General features: G+C 40.1%; 1 protein-coding gene across 2 annotated transcripts; it reads left to right on the forward strand.

Moving 5' to 3' along the window:
- Window positions 1–17,198, forward strand: LOC117555410 (nuclear GTPase SLIP-GC-like). 2 transcript variants are annotated; one of them, XM_034230316.1, is made up of 24 exons: window positions 1–139; window positions 3,511–3,685; window positions 3,915–3,987; window positions 4,480–4,547; window positions 4,759–4,806; window positions 5,253–5,280; window positions 5,425–5,511; window positions 5,783–5,873; window positions 6,084–6,312; window positions 6,526–6,744; window positions 7,237–7,431; window positions 7,516–7,688; window positions 8,110–8,203; window positions 8,289–8,376; window positions 8,509–8,630; window positions 8,927–9,100; window positions 9,179–9,333; window positions 9,466–9,586; window positions 15,032–15,140; window positions 15,234–15,367; window positions 15,495–15,576; window positions 15,696–15,774; window positions 15,864–15,903; window positions 16,003–17,198. In XM_034230316.1, the coding sequence occupies exons 3-22, from the start codon at window positions 3,930–3,932 to the stop codon at window positions 15,746–15,748; spliced, it is 2,328 nt and encodes a 775-aa protein (XP_034086207.1). In that variant the 5' UTR covers window positions 1–139; window positions 3,511–3,685; window positions 3,915–3,929; the 3' UTR covers window positions 15,749–15,774; window positions 15,864–15,903; window positions 16,003–17,198. The 2 variants fall into 2 exon arrangements, with proteins under 2 accessions (XP_034086207.1, XP_034086208.1); XM_034230317.1 differs by having other exon boundaries at window positions 15,867–15,903.
- The last annotated feature ends 275 nt before the right edge of the window (window positions 17,199–17,473 follow it).

Here is a 17,473-nt window from a genome sequence, read left to right on the forward strand (position 1 = left end):
TAACGTTCTGCACCTATCAGCGGAAACAAAGATATTTTAAGTTTCGTTTCCCAGGTTGGGTTGGGCAGTTATTGGCATACTCAGCGAGAGACTCCTTTAATCTGCTCTTAGCTTCATATCAACAGGCTGTACGCTACGGGTAAGCTTTGGAACGATTCATATTCTTTTGTTTCACTGTTAATTTTGTAAGAATTAAATGAATGGTTATATGTTGTTAATGTGTTAGGGTTTCTTGTTTGGAAAACAAGTAACATTAAATTAGTTTCAAAACCAATGTACGTGTTTTTGTTTGTTTTGTAACGGAGCTGTATGTTCTTTCACAGGGTATGTATGTGTTTTGTACCATGTTCTGTGTTTCAGCCTTAAATAAATTGAAATTAGAACACAGAAAACAAACAAGAAACCACAAACTTAAAGTCATGTTACACAACCGAACATAAAAGTGTGATTTAGCAGAAAAGTATCCCAGAGGGGAGCATATTTATCGGGAAAAACAACCGCATTGAGCATTTCTAATCCGTGTATCTACCGTCCAATTGTTTTTCTTTATTAAACACGTAAACGGAAGAGCGTCTGAGAAGCCTTTTTGCTTTTTACTAGTGATGTTACGTATTGCGCCGAGGCTTTGGAGCGTGTGTCGAGTAATCCTTGAAGCTTTTTGTGAAGCATGTATCGAGGCTTGTATCGTTTTGGGCCAGTGACGTCATCGATGACAAACGAAGCCTCGCTTCCTGTCGATACCACGTGACTGCTTCAGAAAGTGCTTTAGATCGGTTGACCCGTTGAACCACAACGCTCATAATACCCATGGATGTATACTAAGAACCATATTACCCCTCCTGTACCCGGGCCCGGTGACACGATGGAATTAAGAGAGCTCAGACCCTCACTCATATAGAGGTCGAACATGTCATAAGTATAAATAGATACAAGCATAAATAAATGTAGGAATAAAAACATCAATAAATGCAGGAATACATATCTTACAGTGTTTTCAAGGAGATTCAGCGTGTGTGCTGTGGCTCAGCCTGAAAGCAGTTGACTCATGACCGCAGGGTCCCTGGTTCAACGACTGAACAATACCTCTTTTTTGTTGTTTATAAAAGCTACAGCTAAATGAGATAATGTAGTTAATAAATGTATTCTTTGATATGGTTTAGCCTTTCTCAGGCTACAACATGGTTAAGTTTACGAATATTATTAAGGAATATAAATCCCTCTTTGCAATGTTTACCAGCCTCCTTAGGCTTTTCAATCACAATCATTAAACTGTAATAAATACAATATTGTTGACATGCAGATATGATTTAGTGTTCGTTGTTTAGAGTTATTATAAGGCTTTACTCATTGGGAACTCGGTATGAGATAGAGCACACTGTTGAGATGTCCAATCTGCCTGTTTTACACACTTTGACCAACAGGGGGTTTGTGTTCAAATGAAGCCCATGATGAAGCCTCATGAGATTAACCCTTTTGCGAACCAATTGGCTGGAAAGCTTCAGAAGGCTTCATCTCGCCATCACTACTTTTTACCTTACTAAATGGTCCTTGGAGCGAGGGGCGGGGTGAAACTGACGGAAGTGATTTCAAAACAAAAGCGGTGATAATATTATAAACAAAGGGAAACAAGGTGAATTTAGCGATCACAACGAAAACGGCCATATTGAAAAAGACACATATTGAGCCCAGAGAATGGATATTATTAAGGGCTGTAAATATAATAAGCCTATGTCTAAAATGGACAACATTGTTAGGAGATTTAAACTATACAGCGATTCTGCACTGCGGTCACTCAGCCATCTCTCGAGTTTGTTTTTTCAAATCAGCTGCTCTTCATTCCTGCTATATTTGACGAGTGATACAAATATGTTTTACCACAAGTTCTTAAGAAAACTGACACTGTTGGACTCGGTTCTAGTTTGACTTCTACCAGAAATAAAATGAAGTACTTTTGCTGTGTACTTTGTGAGTAATCCTCTGTCAGAGTCCCCTCCATAGTACATAGTCTAATGCATTTTTTTCTGCTATCTTTGATGAGTGATACAAATATAATTGTACCATTAGTTCTTAATGAAATTGATACTGTTTGACTTTGTATTAGCCTACTACTTACAATACATTGAAGTACTTCAATGACTGGACTCGAGCAGCGGCGTTCTGAATCAGCTGCAGCTTTCTAATAGATTTTTTAGTGAGACCTGTGAAGACACCATTGCAGTAGTCGAGTCTACTGAAGATAAAAGCATGGACAAGTTTTTCCAAATCCTGCTGTGACATTAGTCTTTTAATCCTAGATATATTCTTTAGGTGATAGTAGGCTGATTTAGTAACTGTTTTAATGTGACTGTTGAAACTCAGGTCAGAGTCCATGACTACACCTAGATTTCTGGCTTTATCTGTTGTTTTGAACATTGCACACTGAAGCTCAGCGCTAACTTTTATACGTTCTGACTTGGCTCCAAAAACCATTACCTCAGTTTTATCTTTGTTTAATTGGAGAAAGTTCTGACACATCCAGTCATTGATTTGTTCAATGCACTTACTCAGTGTTTGAATTGGAGCATAGTCTCCTGGTGAAATGGTTATGTACATTTGTGTGTCATATGCATAGCTATGGTAACTTATTTTGTTGTTCTTCATTATCTGAGCCAGTGGTAGCATGTAGACGTTAAAGAGAAGAGGCCCCAAGATGGAGCCTTGAGGAACCCCACATGTCCTATTTGTCAACTCAGATGTGTATTTACCTATAGAAACAAAGTTGTGTCTGTCCTTTAAGTAGGATTCAAACCAATTTAGAACTGTTTCCGAAAGTCCCACCCAGTTTTCCAGTCGGTCTAGTAATATGTTGTGGTCAACAGTGTCAAACGCAGCACTGAGATCTAATAATACTAACACTGAAGTTCTGCCACTGTCTGTGTTTAAGTGGATGTCATTAAAGACCTTTACAAGAGCAGTCTCAGTGCTGTGGTTTGGACGAAAGCCTGACTGGAACACATCAAAACAGTTATTTAAATGCAAGAAATTACTCAACTGTTGAAAAAACAACTGTTTCAATGATTTTACCTAGAAATGGGAGGTTTGATATGGGCCTGTAATTGTTCATTACTGAAGCATCTAGATTATTATTTTTTAAGAGCGGTTTAATGACTGCAGTTTTCAGGGCCTGTGGAAAAATACCCGAGTGGTAGCCTTAGAGACGGTTATAATCACTTTGTTTGGACAGCAAACACACAGGATAGCTAACATCTGAGAATCTGGATCTACCTGGAAGATTTTTATTGAACATTTAGCCAAACAATTATCAGAAAAGAAAATTGCCAATAAATGTTCTGGCATAGAGTAGTTCATGATTAAAATGTTAATTTCAGCTGTACTTGTGTAAACTGTTGGATAGTTTGACAATAATTGATCTTTGATTCAGAATCAATTCCTTTATTTAAATTACATTACATGTCACTTATTAGACCCTTTTATCCAAAGCGACTTACATTCTCAATACTGTGGACACAGGAGTAATTTGGGGTGAAGTGTCTCAGGGACACAACGACATGCTGACTGCAGACCTGTGACCCCCTAAACCAACGCACTATTCCACTGCGCCACTCCCGTGGTGATTCATAGATTCACTCTGGAAAACATGAAAGCTCAAGTTTCTGTAAACGTCTACCAGAAAGGCAAATAGCAGGTAAGTAAACAGCCAAGCAGGCTCTCAGAAAAGAATTTTTTTCAGAAATGTGTACTCAGTTATTTGTGCTTATCTTGTGATCATACAAATATTTCCTACATGCTTCATATAAAAACTTTAATTAGGCTGCCATTATCACTTTAATAACCCTTTATTTTTCTATTGACATATCAAAACTCTCACAAGTACTTATTTTGTTGATTAAAACAATTATTTGTTTACTTTCCAGTTGCTATTCTTAATCATGGATAATGTTGATCGCAACAAATTATTTGTAAGCAAATTCACACCAACATTTCAAGGTAAAGTATTCCCTTACTTGTATTGGGCAAACATATTATACAAAGTTGATATGATCTTCCAATACTGAAATATCTAAGCATCTACTTGAAGACACATAAACTGCCTCAACATCGTTACTCAGTAACTTTCTGAGATATCCCTGACATACTCAAACAATCATAAAGATTCCACATCTTCACACAGAGAGGAAGCTATTCAAGATTAACTTCAGAGTGACTCATTTTCTGTCGCATCTTTTCAGCAGCACTTAAATCAAGACTGAAAATAACAAATAACACAATGTTACCAATATCAGAATCAGAATGCCTTTCTGATTCTGATATTGGTAATATTGTGTTATTTATATGAATTCAGTTCAGACAACCTTATGAGTCTGTAATGCTCTTTAAAACATATGTTCAACAGCTGAACTCACATTTCACCCCATGCAAAATACACATCTACAGATATTTGTAATTGGTTGACATTTCTTAATCTTTTTTTTTTTTCAGATCACGAAGTTGACAAGGAAAGTCTTTACTGTCTGGAAGATCGAGACATTGCTGACTTGATCCCAAAAGTGGGACCACAGTCAAAATTAAAATATAGACTCAAGTTGTTAAAAGCAAAGCCTGCATTTTTACACAGCTACTGTATTTGGTCTCATTAATCTCAAGAAATGTACATCATCTACATACAAAGGAGTTTAATATATCTGGTTGACTTTACTATAATTTTATATACGTTTTTCTTACTATTCTGGATTTGAGACTATTTTCTTTTCTAACTAGGAGGAACAAAGCACAAGAGATCCGGAAACATCTGATTCTTCTGTTGAAGTTAGTTGAATGCAGTTTAATTCACTTTTGATATTGTCATTGTCTGTTCAACATTTGACATGGCCACCAAGAGTATTTGTTTTATTCACAATGTAAATGGGAGGAAGCTGTTTCTGCTCAGGTGATGATTACTTTAAATTGACCATGACTATCATTGAACTTGACTCAATCCTTCATGCATTGATATTTGAAGCGTCCTGAGACAAAGTCCCCTTTAACTGAAGAACTGTGAACTGTTTCATTTGTTCATAGTGCTGTTCATTCAGTTAAAGGAATGCTGAATGTGATCACTTGACAGCCATTTTTGAAGTATATATTATTTTGCATAGAGTTTTGAATGGGAAATTAAATGCAAATGTAGGTGTGTGCGAATTGTAAAGATGTGTGTTCAAGCCTGTAACGCCCTGTGAGAGGACAAAGAGTTACATGTGCATGTTCATCCCCAGGTGTGTCCCAGCAAAACAAATGATAAAGGTGAGATACAAAGTTTCTTATGGATTATATGCAGGTTTATTGATATTTTATAAACAATAATAAACCTGCTTTATCTAAACAATGTTGAGAAAATGTTTTAATAAAAAATAAATATATATGTTATTTACAAAAAATAAAACCAAGGAAAGAGGAAGTTGGATCTTCCGGGTGAGTCCAGCCAATCACCCGCCAGAAAACGACCACGTAAGGATATACAAGGTTCAAACAAAGGTATTTATATTACTTTCCAAAATATTAGAAACTAGGGTTAATACGTATCATCTGTTAAATGTTTAATCGTTCAGCTAAAGAACTTACATATATGTAGCAACACAGGTCTTATTAAGTTATAATGGCCTTAAACTGTAAGATACCTGCCATAGTATAAACATGATGAAAATGATACTCTCAGGTATTCTTGATTGCTTCATTGGGAAAACATCTTAACGGATGTACTGGTTATTGGTTCCTGCTGAATAGTTCTTTACTTTTACTCTTACAGAAAAACGCATTCTTTCTGATGTGAAAAACATCATGAGATGTGTCCTTGGTAAACTACCTAACAAAGACGACAAGCTCATCAAGTTCCTGAAGTAAGTATGAGTGTTTTCAAGCAAGGGGAAAGAGTTTAAAGAGACCATAGTAAACCTGTCAAAATGATACAGCACTGAGGACACTGTTGAGATTTGTAAAAGTCCACATTTTTTTTAATCCAAAAATGTGTCTGAAGATAGTATTATGCTTAAGTAGGATGTTTCGTACATGCAGATGGATTTCTTCTTGAATTTGACACACTCTTTTAGGGAAAGAGAAAGAAATAACCTCAAAGATTTGGAGACAGAAAAGAGCGAGCTGGTCGGCGTCTTTGGTAAAACGGGGGCTGGAAAGAGCTCTCTGATAAATGCCGTCATTGGAGTGAAGGGTCTGTTGCCCTCTGGAAGCATCAGTGCATGTACCTCAGTGATGATTAAAGTGGAGGCTAACATGAAGAACCCAAAGTACGAGGCAGACATTGAGTTCATTACAAAAGAGGTAAAATGATCTAAATATGTTTGTTAACTTAGAGCTATTTCAACTTTTATGATGAAGCTGCAAATCAATCAATCAATCAATGTTTATTTATATAGCCCAATATCACAAATGTTACATTTGTCTCAGTGGACTTTACAGTTTGTACAAAATATCAGTATGACAATATATATGCCGTCTACACAACATGCCATTTAATAAAACATATTTTTTTAGGAGTGGAAAGAGGAGTTGTGGACCTTGATTAATTTTGCTGGTGATAACGAAGATCAGGAAAACGACGAAGATGATGATCAAGACAGTGTTGAAACGCTGTCACTGCTGTATGGAAAAGAATGGAAAAACAAAACTCCTGAAAACCTCATGGATAAAAAATACTATAGTGAAATTCCTGAATTTCTCAGTTCCGGTAGGAAGACTTTGACAAGTGATACGGTAAGTAAGACTAAAACGTCTATCATTTCATAAAACAGACTCTTGGTTGGCGTAGTTTCACGATAGACACCAAATGCAGACGTAAATTCGGTATGAAATCAGAAAATATTGATCTGTCTGGGCTCTAATAACAATAACTACAAAACCAAATCTTCTTTATGCATCATAGGAAATAAAATGTCTAACAGTAACTAACTTGCTTGCAAGAACCTCCTAGATAATTTAAGGCACTACCAGCTTTACATTTAAAATCATGTTAAAAATGTTAAACATAATTGTTCCCTATTGCCAACATTTTAACGTAAGGTTTGTTACTTTTTAATTTAATTCAGATGTTGTTGTTTCAGTGATAGGGTTTAAAATTGACTCTTTTTTTTAATGTTATGCTGTAATAATTCTTTAACACAATCTTTAAAGCACTTTAAAGTTAAAGTTTGTTCATGTAAAAATAAATGGCCTTGCATTGCCTCTATTATTTATTATCTATTTTAGGCTAAAAAGTTATCTTCAGCATTGGACAAATACACACAAAGTGAGTCAAGCGAGGAAGATGCTAAGCGGTATTGGCCACTGGTGAAGTGTGTGACTGTCAGGGTGCCGAACAATCCTCTTCTCCAGCATGTCACACTTGTGGATCTTCCTGGAAATGGGGACCGTAACAAGAGCAGAGACACGATGTGGAAAAAGGTGATTCATCCACATGCAATGCTGATTATTGTGGAAGGTTACACTGACAATGTAACCATTATTATTTGCTGTATTCCCCTCCAGGTTATTAGAAGTTGTTCTACTGTGTGGATTGTGACTGATATAAATCGAGCAGCTTCAGAAAAAGAACCCTGGGAGATCCTGAAAGAATCCTGCAGCCTCATGGGAAATGGTGGCCAGTGTCGGCAGATTCATTTTATCTGCACCAAGTCTGATATGGGACGTTCACGCAATCAGTAAGTGGTTTAAGATGCCAAAAGTACACAGTTAAATGTACCATCCACTGACACTGACGCTTGAGACGGAGATGGCCAAGAGGAGAAGCCATGGAAACATTGATTACGTTAACAGGCACATTAGTATTTTTGATCGTATTCAGGGATATAATGTTCACTTGAAACATGATAAACCAGGTTATTTATGATCATAACAGTATCCGTGTTTCTCAATTGTCTGCATGTGTGTCTGGATTCCTCAACATCTCCGCCATTTATTTCTGTCCTAATGTTGTTGCTTCACAAACACTTTGTGATGCTGGATTAAGCTACTTCATGTGATCACTGGTTATTTAAAGCAAGATCGAGATGCGTAGTGATATGATATCCTGGATTGAATATGCAGTTTATGTAATTCTCTAATTACAAATCTTTCATATAGTTCAGCAGCTGGTGTTCGTGCTCAGATACTGAATGAAAACGATCGAGCCAAGACAAAAGTGAGGGCAGAATTCAGCAAACAAAAATGCGTTAAGGTGAGTAATATTGAACACAAATCAAAAACAAATATTGTCAAAATTGCAAACCTGCTTTTACATCTAAACTTGTTTGTTTTCTCAGAAACAATTCAGTGAGGAGTGTTTCAAGGTTTTCACAGTGAGCTCCACAGAGTTCTTGAAAAAGAAACGTCTGGATCCAAATGAAACAGGTGATTCAAGTCTCCATAAGTGAGCCAGGATTACAAAATGGTTTTATCTCCTCCAATAAATATACAGAGATACTAATTGAGTATAACATGTAAATTCAAGAATGTAATGTAAGTATGTTACATTTTTTACAGAAATTCCAAAACTGCAGAATGTCCTGCAAGAACTCAATGACAGTCACTCTGAGACATTCAACTATGTGTCTAGAGCTCGCGGGATTCTCTCTCTGATGCAGGGAGCCAGCAGCAGTAAAGGGGTAAGATCAAGTAACAACATCTTTCATTGTCTTTAATATTGAAATAACAACATTCATATAAAATAAGTAAGCTGCATGCACTAAAATGTTGTAAAAGACAGACTGCTTACATGTAATGTAACCTGTACGCCAACAAGGTATTGGATTTGCTGAGTTTGTGTTGCTTCAGAGAGGATGCATTGCTACAGTAATTAAAGGGTTTTGTACTTGTTGTTGTAAGGGCTTGAAAAAAAATCCCTTGTTGAATTATGGTTGAAATGCTTTAAATAATTAATTTGTGTTGTGTATGATTTCAGGATGACATAAAGAAAAATGTGCGCACAGGACTTGAAAAAAAGCTGATTTGTGAACTTCAAGAAGTCAGGGAAGCCATGAAGGCGACCCTTACGGCTTTTAAAAAATGCCTCAGTAGGGGGGTTAACAAATCTAAAAGTTCATGTGAAAAACTCTTGAAGTCGGTCCTTTATGCTGTAAGTATTTAATTAAATCAAAACAACTGATTGCTCTTAGTATGAATATGTCTCTTACAAAATTCTGTTTTGTTTCAGGAAGACAATGGTAGTGCATTTCACAGGACATTGAAGTGTGTAGTTGAGAAGGGTGGCATCCACATAACAAATAAAGGGAAATCAATAAACATCAATATGAAGTTAGCTTCATGTTTGACCGACTGCATTGACGAGGAATTTAAGAAGACCTTCCCGTAAGAAATTACTTAATAAACACATAAAACCCTGTATTGGAACAAATGATGTTGTACAATACATTAAAATACATTATTGAAATACAAACGTGTTGATGAATTTAAGCATTTCGTTGTGTTAATATTTTTTAGAAATGAAGGAAACAGTGGACCATTCAACGGGGTCATCAATGCGTTTTCACTTGGCACAGAGAAGCTGAAGAATAAGAAGTATAAAAATGCCAAACTGCAGCTGACATTTCTCATGGCAGAGGTAAAAGATCCTATTAATTTCAATCAGGAGAGACGGTTTTGATGTGATGATACATATTTAATGCGCAGATACACAAATGAATGTGACAGTAGTTTTGGCGATTCGGCACCGTTGTGCAGGAAGTATCATTCGGGAGGGTAGAACCGATCCGATGAAAACCCCCCAAAACAAAATGTGTTGTGGAATGAAATGTACGGGTTTCTTACCATACGGGCTAGATGCAGGGATCTTATGAATGAGAGATATACAGAGGGAGAGAAGAATAGTTAATTGCATGGCATAAAATTAAGAGTGAAGTTACTCAGAGGGAGCGGACCTTCAGCTCGTTAGAGCTGAACGATGACACATGTATGGCCCTGGTCGGGGATAAAGCATGAGAGACACATGAATGTATGGCTGAGATGCGTGGAAAGCATGTGGGGTTGTAGCAGGGGGAAGGAGACTCAGAATCTTGACTTGACACGAACCCGGACCCTGCCGGTTAATGCATGAATACACGGGGGTTGTAGCATGAGATGAGACGATGATGAGTATACAGATGAAATGCACATGTTAATTAGCATGGGAATTAAGACGTGAATGTCGCGCGTGTTTATGTGCAGATAGTGTCATGATGAATGATATGCCGATATGCTATAAAACACCACCACCAGTTATATGCATATTTACCCGAGTTAAGGCTTGAGAGATTTTTAGATTGCCAGAACGGAGCTGATGTCAGGGCGGATGTAGGAGGAGAAGGCAGCGGAGGACCACCGCCCGAGTTGTTGCAGGGATGAGGATGATATGCCTTGATTAGCCACAGAAGTAGCTGCGCCTATTCTAAAAGAGTTCCCTGAATAAAATTGGGGTGATAGACCACTTTTGATGACTACTTGCTTTAAGTAGTATTTGAACCGGGATTGTGACAAGGGAGTATTCCCTGAAATGAGAAATAATGGTGAGAGGGGGCTAGAGGAAGATCTGAAGCGCAGGTAATTGATCATAGATTTGTGGGGGCAGAACGGGGAATCGATGCAAGCCGCAATGACGGAGCAAGCACCTCCGCACTTGGAGTGCTTAAGGCTTAAGCTGTAGTGACTGGCGTAAAAAGACAAATCGGAAAAGCAAATGTCTCGCTGGGGGTCGAACGTGAGGGAAGCTGTGGAGAATTCGCCGGGCCTAAGAAAAGCGTAAAAAGCTAAAAGAAATAGAGCATCGAGTAGAGCGTCTATATATGGAGTGAATATTCCTTCTCTAAGTTTGGAAAGCATGAGGCGCAGATTGGAGAGAGTAATAGGTCGTCTGCGGTCCAGGACAGGAGGGGAAGCTTTAGTTAGTCCTTTGAGAATGAGCTTAACTGCCTGGTTAGAAAATAAGCTAGGAAAGCTGGGATCATAGCATCGAACGTTGAACTGCACCCCGGCTACCAGGCCCGAATGTATTGGGGTTTGAGGTGACGGTTGGTGAAGCAGTAGCTCATGAAGGCGCACACAGTGTGGATGAGAACGGGTTTGAGGGGGATGCCTAACGAAAAGCAGAACATGGCAAAGGTTCTCCAGGCAAAATCATACGTTTTAAGTGTGGAAGCGGCTAAGCCCTTCCTCATGAAGAACCTGGCGGACTCGAGGTGTCTACCTAAGGGGCTCGTGTTTAGAAGAGGGAGAGGAGATGGAGAGGGGGAATCCCGACTGGTTGCGGCCTGGCTTCTGGGCAGAGATTCCGGAACGTCTGAAAGTGAAAGCGAGAGAGGGAGTCAGCGATTACGTTGAGGTGGCCGGGAACGTGACGGGCTGAGATGATGAAGTTATGAGTGATGGAGGACCACGTGATGCTTCTCATAAATGGCATGATGTCAGGGCATGGAGAGCACGCTTTATTAATGATCCCGACTACTGCTTGGTTATCGCATAGCACTGATATGCGTTTCCGGAGCCAGAGGTGGCCCCACACGTAGCAAGCTACTGCGATTGGGTAGATCTCGTGCAGGGCAGAGGATGTGGCGTGATTAGGGAAGGAGAGGGGCCAGGGACCTGCAAACCACTCTCCCTGAAAGAAACCCCCAAACCCAGCGGATGGGGCGGCATCCGTGAAAAGCCTCATTGAGTCTGAGGAATGCACTATGTCGTCGTAGAAAAAAGTGACTCCGTTCCATTGGTCGAGCAGGAGGGACCAGAAGCGCAGGTCCGAGCGGCATCCTTCGTTTAAGGGGACATGATCGTGGAGGTTTTTAACAGCTGATGCTGCGTCCAGGAGGCGGGAGATGAATGAGCGTCCCTGAGGGATGACGTGCATGGCGAAATTAAGGTGCCCGAGGAGGGAGAGCAGCTGCTGTTTAGTAATGATGTGTTGTGCGCAGTAGGACTTAGTGATGTCGCGTATGCGCTGCAGTTTGTCATTTGGGAGAGACGCTTTCATCTCTATGGAGTTGAGAGTGATGCCCAGGAACTCCAGACTTGTGTCGGGGCCTATGGTTTTCTCCTGGGATAGGGGGACGCCTAGCTCTTGGAAACAGAGTTTCAGTTTCAGCAGTGAAGCGCCTGAGTTGTCCCATGGGGGATCTATGAGAAGAAAATCATCCAGAAGGTGAAGAACAGATGGGATTCTGACGACATTCAGCAGGATCCAACAGAGTGCCTCGGAGAAGGAATTAAAAATACATGGGCTACTTCTGCACCCGAAGGTGAGGCGGACGGCGAAGTAGAGCTTGGACTCCCACCTGATGCCGAACATATTCCACTGGGACGGATGAATGGGAATGATTTTAAAGGCATCGGTGATGTCTGCTTTGGAGAGCCAGGCTCCTTGACCTGCAAATTTAATTAGCTTAATTGCGTTGTCGACCGAGGCGTAGTGGAGGGAGAATGGCTCTGATGGGATGAGGCTATTGACGCTGGAAAAGGGGCCGGAGCAGGGTGCAGACAGGTCATAAATTAGCCTCTTTTTCCCTGAGTATTTACGAGTGGTTACGCCTATTGGGCTGGTGCGAAACACCGAGAATGGGGCTGAGTGAAAAGGGCCGATAATATACCCTTTGCTGAGTTCTTTCTCTATGAGCTGAGAAACGACTGCGGGTTCTTTGATGGCAGACTGCAGGTTTTTTGCCTCGAAGGTCACGGTGGGGGAAGAGAGGACTCCTACCCTGAAGCCTTAGGAAAGCCCTGAGAGGAGATAGTCTACGAACACGGGATCTGGGTGAGTAGAAAGGACGGCTGCTAAGTGTGTTATGTTAATGGGAGTGGAGGGGTGGATGTTCAGAAGGTTTTCCCGCCGGGAGGTTTCTGAAGCAGGGCGGGGATCCTGGGTCGGCCGCTGCGCCTGGGGCACACGGACTTCGGGTGCGAGTCCTTGCAGAAACTGCAGATGTGAAGGAAATAACAGAAAGTACAGCCCTGGTGGGACTGGAGGCGAGTGTCGATTCTCTGCATGGAGTCGGCCAAGGATTGCAGGGTGTTGGCCAAGCTGTTGTCCATGTAGGGCTGGTTGGAGGTGATTACGGGCTGGACGGCGATGTGGTGAGGCTGGGAAGGAGTTGTCTTCTTTGACGGAGGAGCTGCTGAAGGGCTCGACTTCCTTGTTCTTTTACCCCCGCGCCCGCGCCCTGGTCTGTCGGAGGGGCCGGCTGGAGCTGCTGGCAGGGGCTGCTGCCAGGGGCTGGGGAGCGAGAAGTGGGACTTGGTCTGAGAGCTCGCGAAGCTGGGAAAGAGGGAGACCTAGGGCTGGTAAGATGCCCTGCTGCTGTAGTTGGGAGGTGAGGAGCTCTGCCTCTGCTGTCCGTGAGGCTGAGCCGCTGCGGGTGAGCAAGCGAATGCTCGTGCGCCGGTAACTTGAGGAAGTCGAAGCTGTGTCAGCCGGTACGTCGGGGCCGGGATCGGGATCCTCCTGAAAGAGATCGATCTCGGATAAATCCGAACTGGACATGATGAGGTTTCTTTTCTAGAAGCGCTAACACTTAGGAGGTTTTGTTTGCGATTGCCAGTTGCTTGCGACTGACGATTGCGTTGAGTCACCTGAAATGATAGCTGTCAGAGGGGAAAGAGCAGAGTTTAAAGGGTTTGACGCACGCTATGATAGGCTCTTGGGAATAGAGCGAAGTGATTGGCTAAGCTGAAGAGTGACACCCCCGGTCACTTATTGAGAGGAGAGAGAGTAGAAACATGGAGATAGAAATGCATGAATGAGTAAAGACGGTCTTCCTGGTTGAACTTGCGCTGAGCTTCATTAGTCCATTATCAAACATGTTTGTAAAGCCAGGGACACTGTAGTGGAAGGGTGAGCGATATTATTAAATATAATACATTTTGATCAGTCAACATATTCATATACTGGTATCTGGCTTAATTATTGTCTCACTTTTAAACGTCATGTCAATAACCTGCTTAAAAAGCTGGGGTTAGGCTAGGTTTCTTCTACAGGAACAAGTCCTGTTTCTCGCTTGAGGCCAGGAAAAGGCTCTATGACCTTTTTACCTGTGCTGGACTATGGTGATCTGATCTATATGAATGCACCTGCCGAATGCACCTGCCTTCACAAATATCAGTGCACTGTGATAGGCGGCATCTAACTTGATCAGGTAATGACCTGATCAAGTTAGATGCTGCGTATCACAGTGCACTGAGATTTGTGACAAACTGTAAAGCATTAACCCATCACTGTACCCTGTATGCAAGGGCTGGTTTGCTTTCACTAACTGTACGGAGGCTCAGTCACTGGTACATTTTTATATACAAAGCCATGTTAGGGAAACTTCCATCTTATATCTGCTCCCTGATCTCACGGCGAATTGTAAGTGGCTACTGCCTGAGATCGAATGCTGTGGTTTTATTAAATGTGCCAACTGCTAGGACTGTCTTCGGGAAGATAGCTTTTAGATGTGCAGCTCCGCTAACTTGGAACAGTCTGCAAAAGGAATGGAAGCTGAGCAATTTGGTTCCACTAAATGTTTTTAAAGCACGGATAGATGCTATCCAATCGGAAACTGTTGGAACCTGTAAATGTCACTAGCTATGTAAACTGTAGTCGCTGTAAATATGCTGTATGATGTCCTTTTTGTTTTTCTGTTATGTTTATATGTATTCATGTGGAACCTACTTGCAGCAGGTCACCCTTGAAAAAGAGATCAATGATCTCAATGGGATTCACCTGCATAAATAAAGGTTTGAAATGAAATGAAATATACATTGTACTGGAATAGCTCAGTATGAACTGGAGATGGCTTTGACAAATGAACTGCAGCTGTAAATCTGAGGCTGCCCCAAGTCATGACGACACACTCAAGATTACAAAAGAATATTCTGATATTGGGCAAAGTGCACCCCCAGCTGGTGAACACGTCCTATCAGTTTGAATAATGATCTGTTTTTCCACGTAAAATCAGGAAAAAATAATAAAGGAAAAGATGAGCCTTGTTTGTAAATTATTCATTTTTAAAATATGTTGATATCTGCTTCACGTTCTCTCTCTAAGGAAGAAAAGATTAAAACAGAACTCAACGAAATCATCCGTGAGCGAAAGAAAACGATCTACAGGAGCCTGGAAAAAACAATCAAAGAGAAAATGAAACCATGCTATGACGGTAAGACAGAAGATCATTACAGACATATAAATACACTTCTACACATTTTCATGTTGCAAAATGTTTATGTCAACATGTTTCTGTTTTATGTAGGAGCAGAAAAAATTAAAGGAAAAGGCTCGATGAACAACATGAGGCAAACTATTGAAGAGCACGTACGTCGTTCAAAGGACGTCATGTTTACTCATGCTAAAAACGCCATGATGGAACAGCTGGAGGACTTGATGGTTTGTCACATTTTATATTTCGTCAGAAATAATTCTTCACTTAAAATTCAACTAGGAACACTGCAACACAAACATACATGTCCAAAAATGTCAGTGATAACTGATAAATATTTCAATGCTGATTTAGTCGGAGGTCCTGAAGGAACTGAAGAGCACGATGCAGGAATCAATCGTGCTGTCACTCAAGACACATGCTGTCTCCATCCCAGGTAAAGGAAACAAAATCACAAAAATAGAGTACATTTGATCGTAAATAAATAGTCGATACATTTCCATTAGTGTATTAAATGAATCCATTGTTTGAAACAATATGTTGTTGTTTTTTTAGATGTAAGTGTTGAGCTTGAGAAGGTAAACAAACACTGCAATGACCTGACCTAAAGCCCAGATGATGATGCAACTCTTTGGTAAAACTCCATTTAAACATAATGTAAAATATACATATTGTCTGGATTATGATTTATTTTCTGAATATACTAACGGTGCTTTATTACAGTAGTGATTCACCTGGTCAAGCAGCTGCATGATGTGCACTGGTAGGTTTTAGTGAAACTGATGATCCAAACTGTTAATAAGTATTTGTTATTAATATTTAATTTCACAACATCGCTCTTTCTCTCTGGTGGACGTTTCAGGGTTGATCCGTGGAGACTAGCAGCAGACGCCTGTTAACGTACCGAGGATGAAAGACATGAGGCCTCTGGAGTGGGTCTCAATCATTTTTTTAAAGTTCTTATCTCTGTTGACTTTGAGTGTTTTTTATTGTTAGCATAATGTGGTGCCCTAATTCATGTCATTTAAAATTCCTATTAAAAAAAAAAGCTCTTTGATGATAACCTTATGTTGTTCAGTCTATTAAGATATATCTCCAAGTCAATAGCGACCCCCACATCCACCCCCCCCCTGCTTTTGTGCGCATCAGCATTTTAGTTGTCTGCTAGAAGCATTCATACATTTTAATCCAGTTTTCAACACACTTTTACTAAACACTTTAAATCTTGGCTTTTACCCTAGCTCAGGCAACAGGACTTCTTGGCAGATTTATGTCCGATTCTAGGACGGCAATCAGAGGTTAGCACCTTGGTTTGTAACAATGTTTGGCAATGTAAGAAGACTTACAGATCAACTATGAAATGTTAAACCTCCAGAACTGTTTGCAGAGAAGGTAACTTTGCATTAGCTTGTAGCCTCTCTGGCTTTTATCCATCAAGGGAACATTAACTGTAAAAGTAAACTGCTGTATTCAGTGCTGAACCAGCTTTACTCTCTGGGTCACTTTGTTTTGGAGAGGAGAGACCTCTGGGCACATTTGGACCATCATGGCAAACTATGAGTTGCTATGCTGTATTCTGTTGTTATGTTTTGAATGAGATCCCCCAGTGAAAAAGTCCTCACTATGTATCGGAGAATAGATATTGGATCTCAGCCACTGCTGTGATATCACAGAGACGTTTTGCTTTTAATATTTCAACAGTTATTTTGTCTTTTTCATATATGTATTTTCTGTTTAGCATGGTTTGATAAGTTTAGGCTGACATTTCAATGAATTGATTACATCAACATTGATCACAGCACTACTGGAGGGTGATTTGGATGTAGACTAGGCTTCTCAAAGAATGAGTTTGATCTGTTTTCTCTTATTTTAAAGTATAAAACTCACTGCAAATTAATGTTTTTTGATGTTCTTTCATTCATATATGAAATCTAGAGAGATCTAGATGATGGCTTATTATATCTGGTTCCTTGTTATTTACACTTTTTTCCCACACAAAATTCGCATTGCATTCATGTATTTGATGTGGTATACACTCCAATAAAACAATAAAATGCACTTGTATTGTTCATGTTCTTAAAGGATCTCAGCTCTTCCTGCCAAACAGGTTCAGTACTAGGGTGGGTCTTTTTTAATTTATGATGAGTAGTTATAGAGTCGGTATGCTTTTTCATGTCACCAACGTGCTACTTACTGATTGGTCCCAAAGTTTACCAGCATGTTTGTTTATTTCTGTTTTCTGAAGCAGCAAAGCCACCCTATAAACATACTAATATCTCTTTGAAGCACAACAGGTGACATCCTTACTCAACTAACTCCAGTGTTGAATGTTC

This window comes from Gymnodraco acuticeps, unplaced genomic scaffold (assembly GCF_902827175.1).
Source record: "Gymnodraco acuticeps unplaced genomic scaffold, fGymAcu1.1, whole genome shotgun sequence".
NCBI lineage: Eukaryota > Metazoa > Chordata > Actinopteri > Perciformes > Bathydraconidae > Gymnodraco > Gymnodraco acuticeps.

Bases quoted from the DNA above. Each gene is read 5' to 3' on its own strand.
- LOC117555410 (XM_034230316.1), top strand. From the start codon at position 3,930: ATGGATAATGTTGATCGCAACAAATTATTTGTAAGCAAATTCACACCA. The intron at 7,689-8,109 runs GTAAGTGGTTTA...TCTTTCATATAG, and splicing joins ATGGGACGTTCACGCAATCA to TTCAGCAGCTGGTGTTCGTG. The intron at 9,101-9,178 runs GTAAGTATTTAA...GTTTTGTTTCAG, and splicing joins TGAAGTCGGTCCTTTATGCT to GAAGACAATGGTAGTGCATT.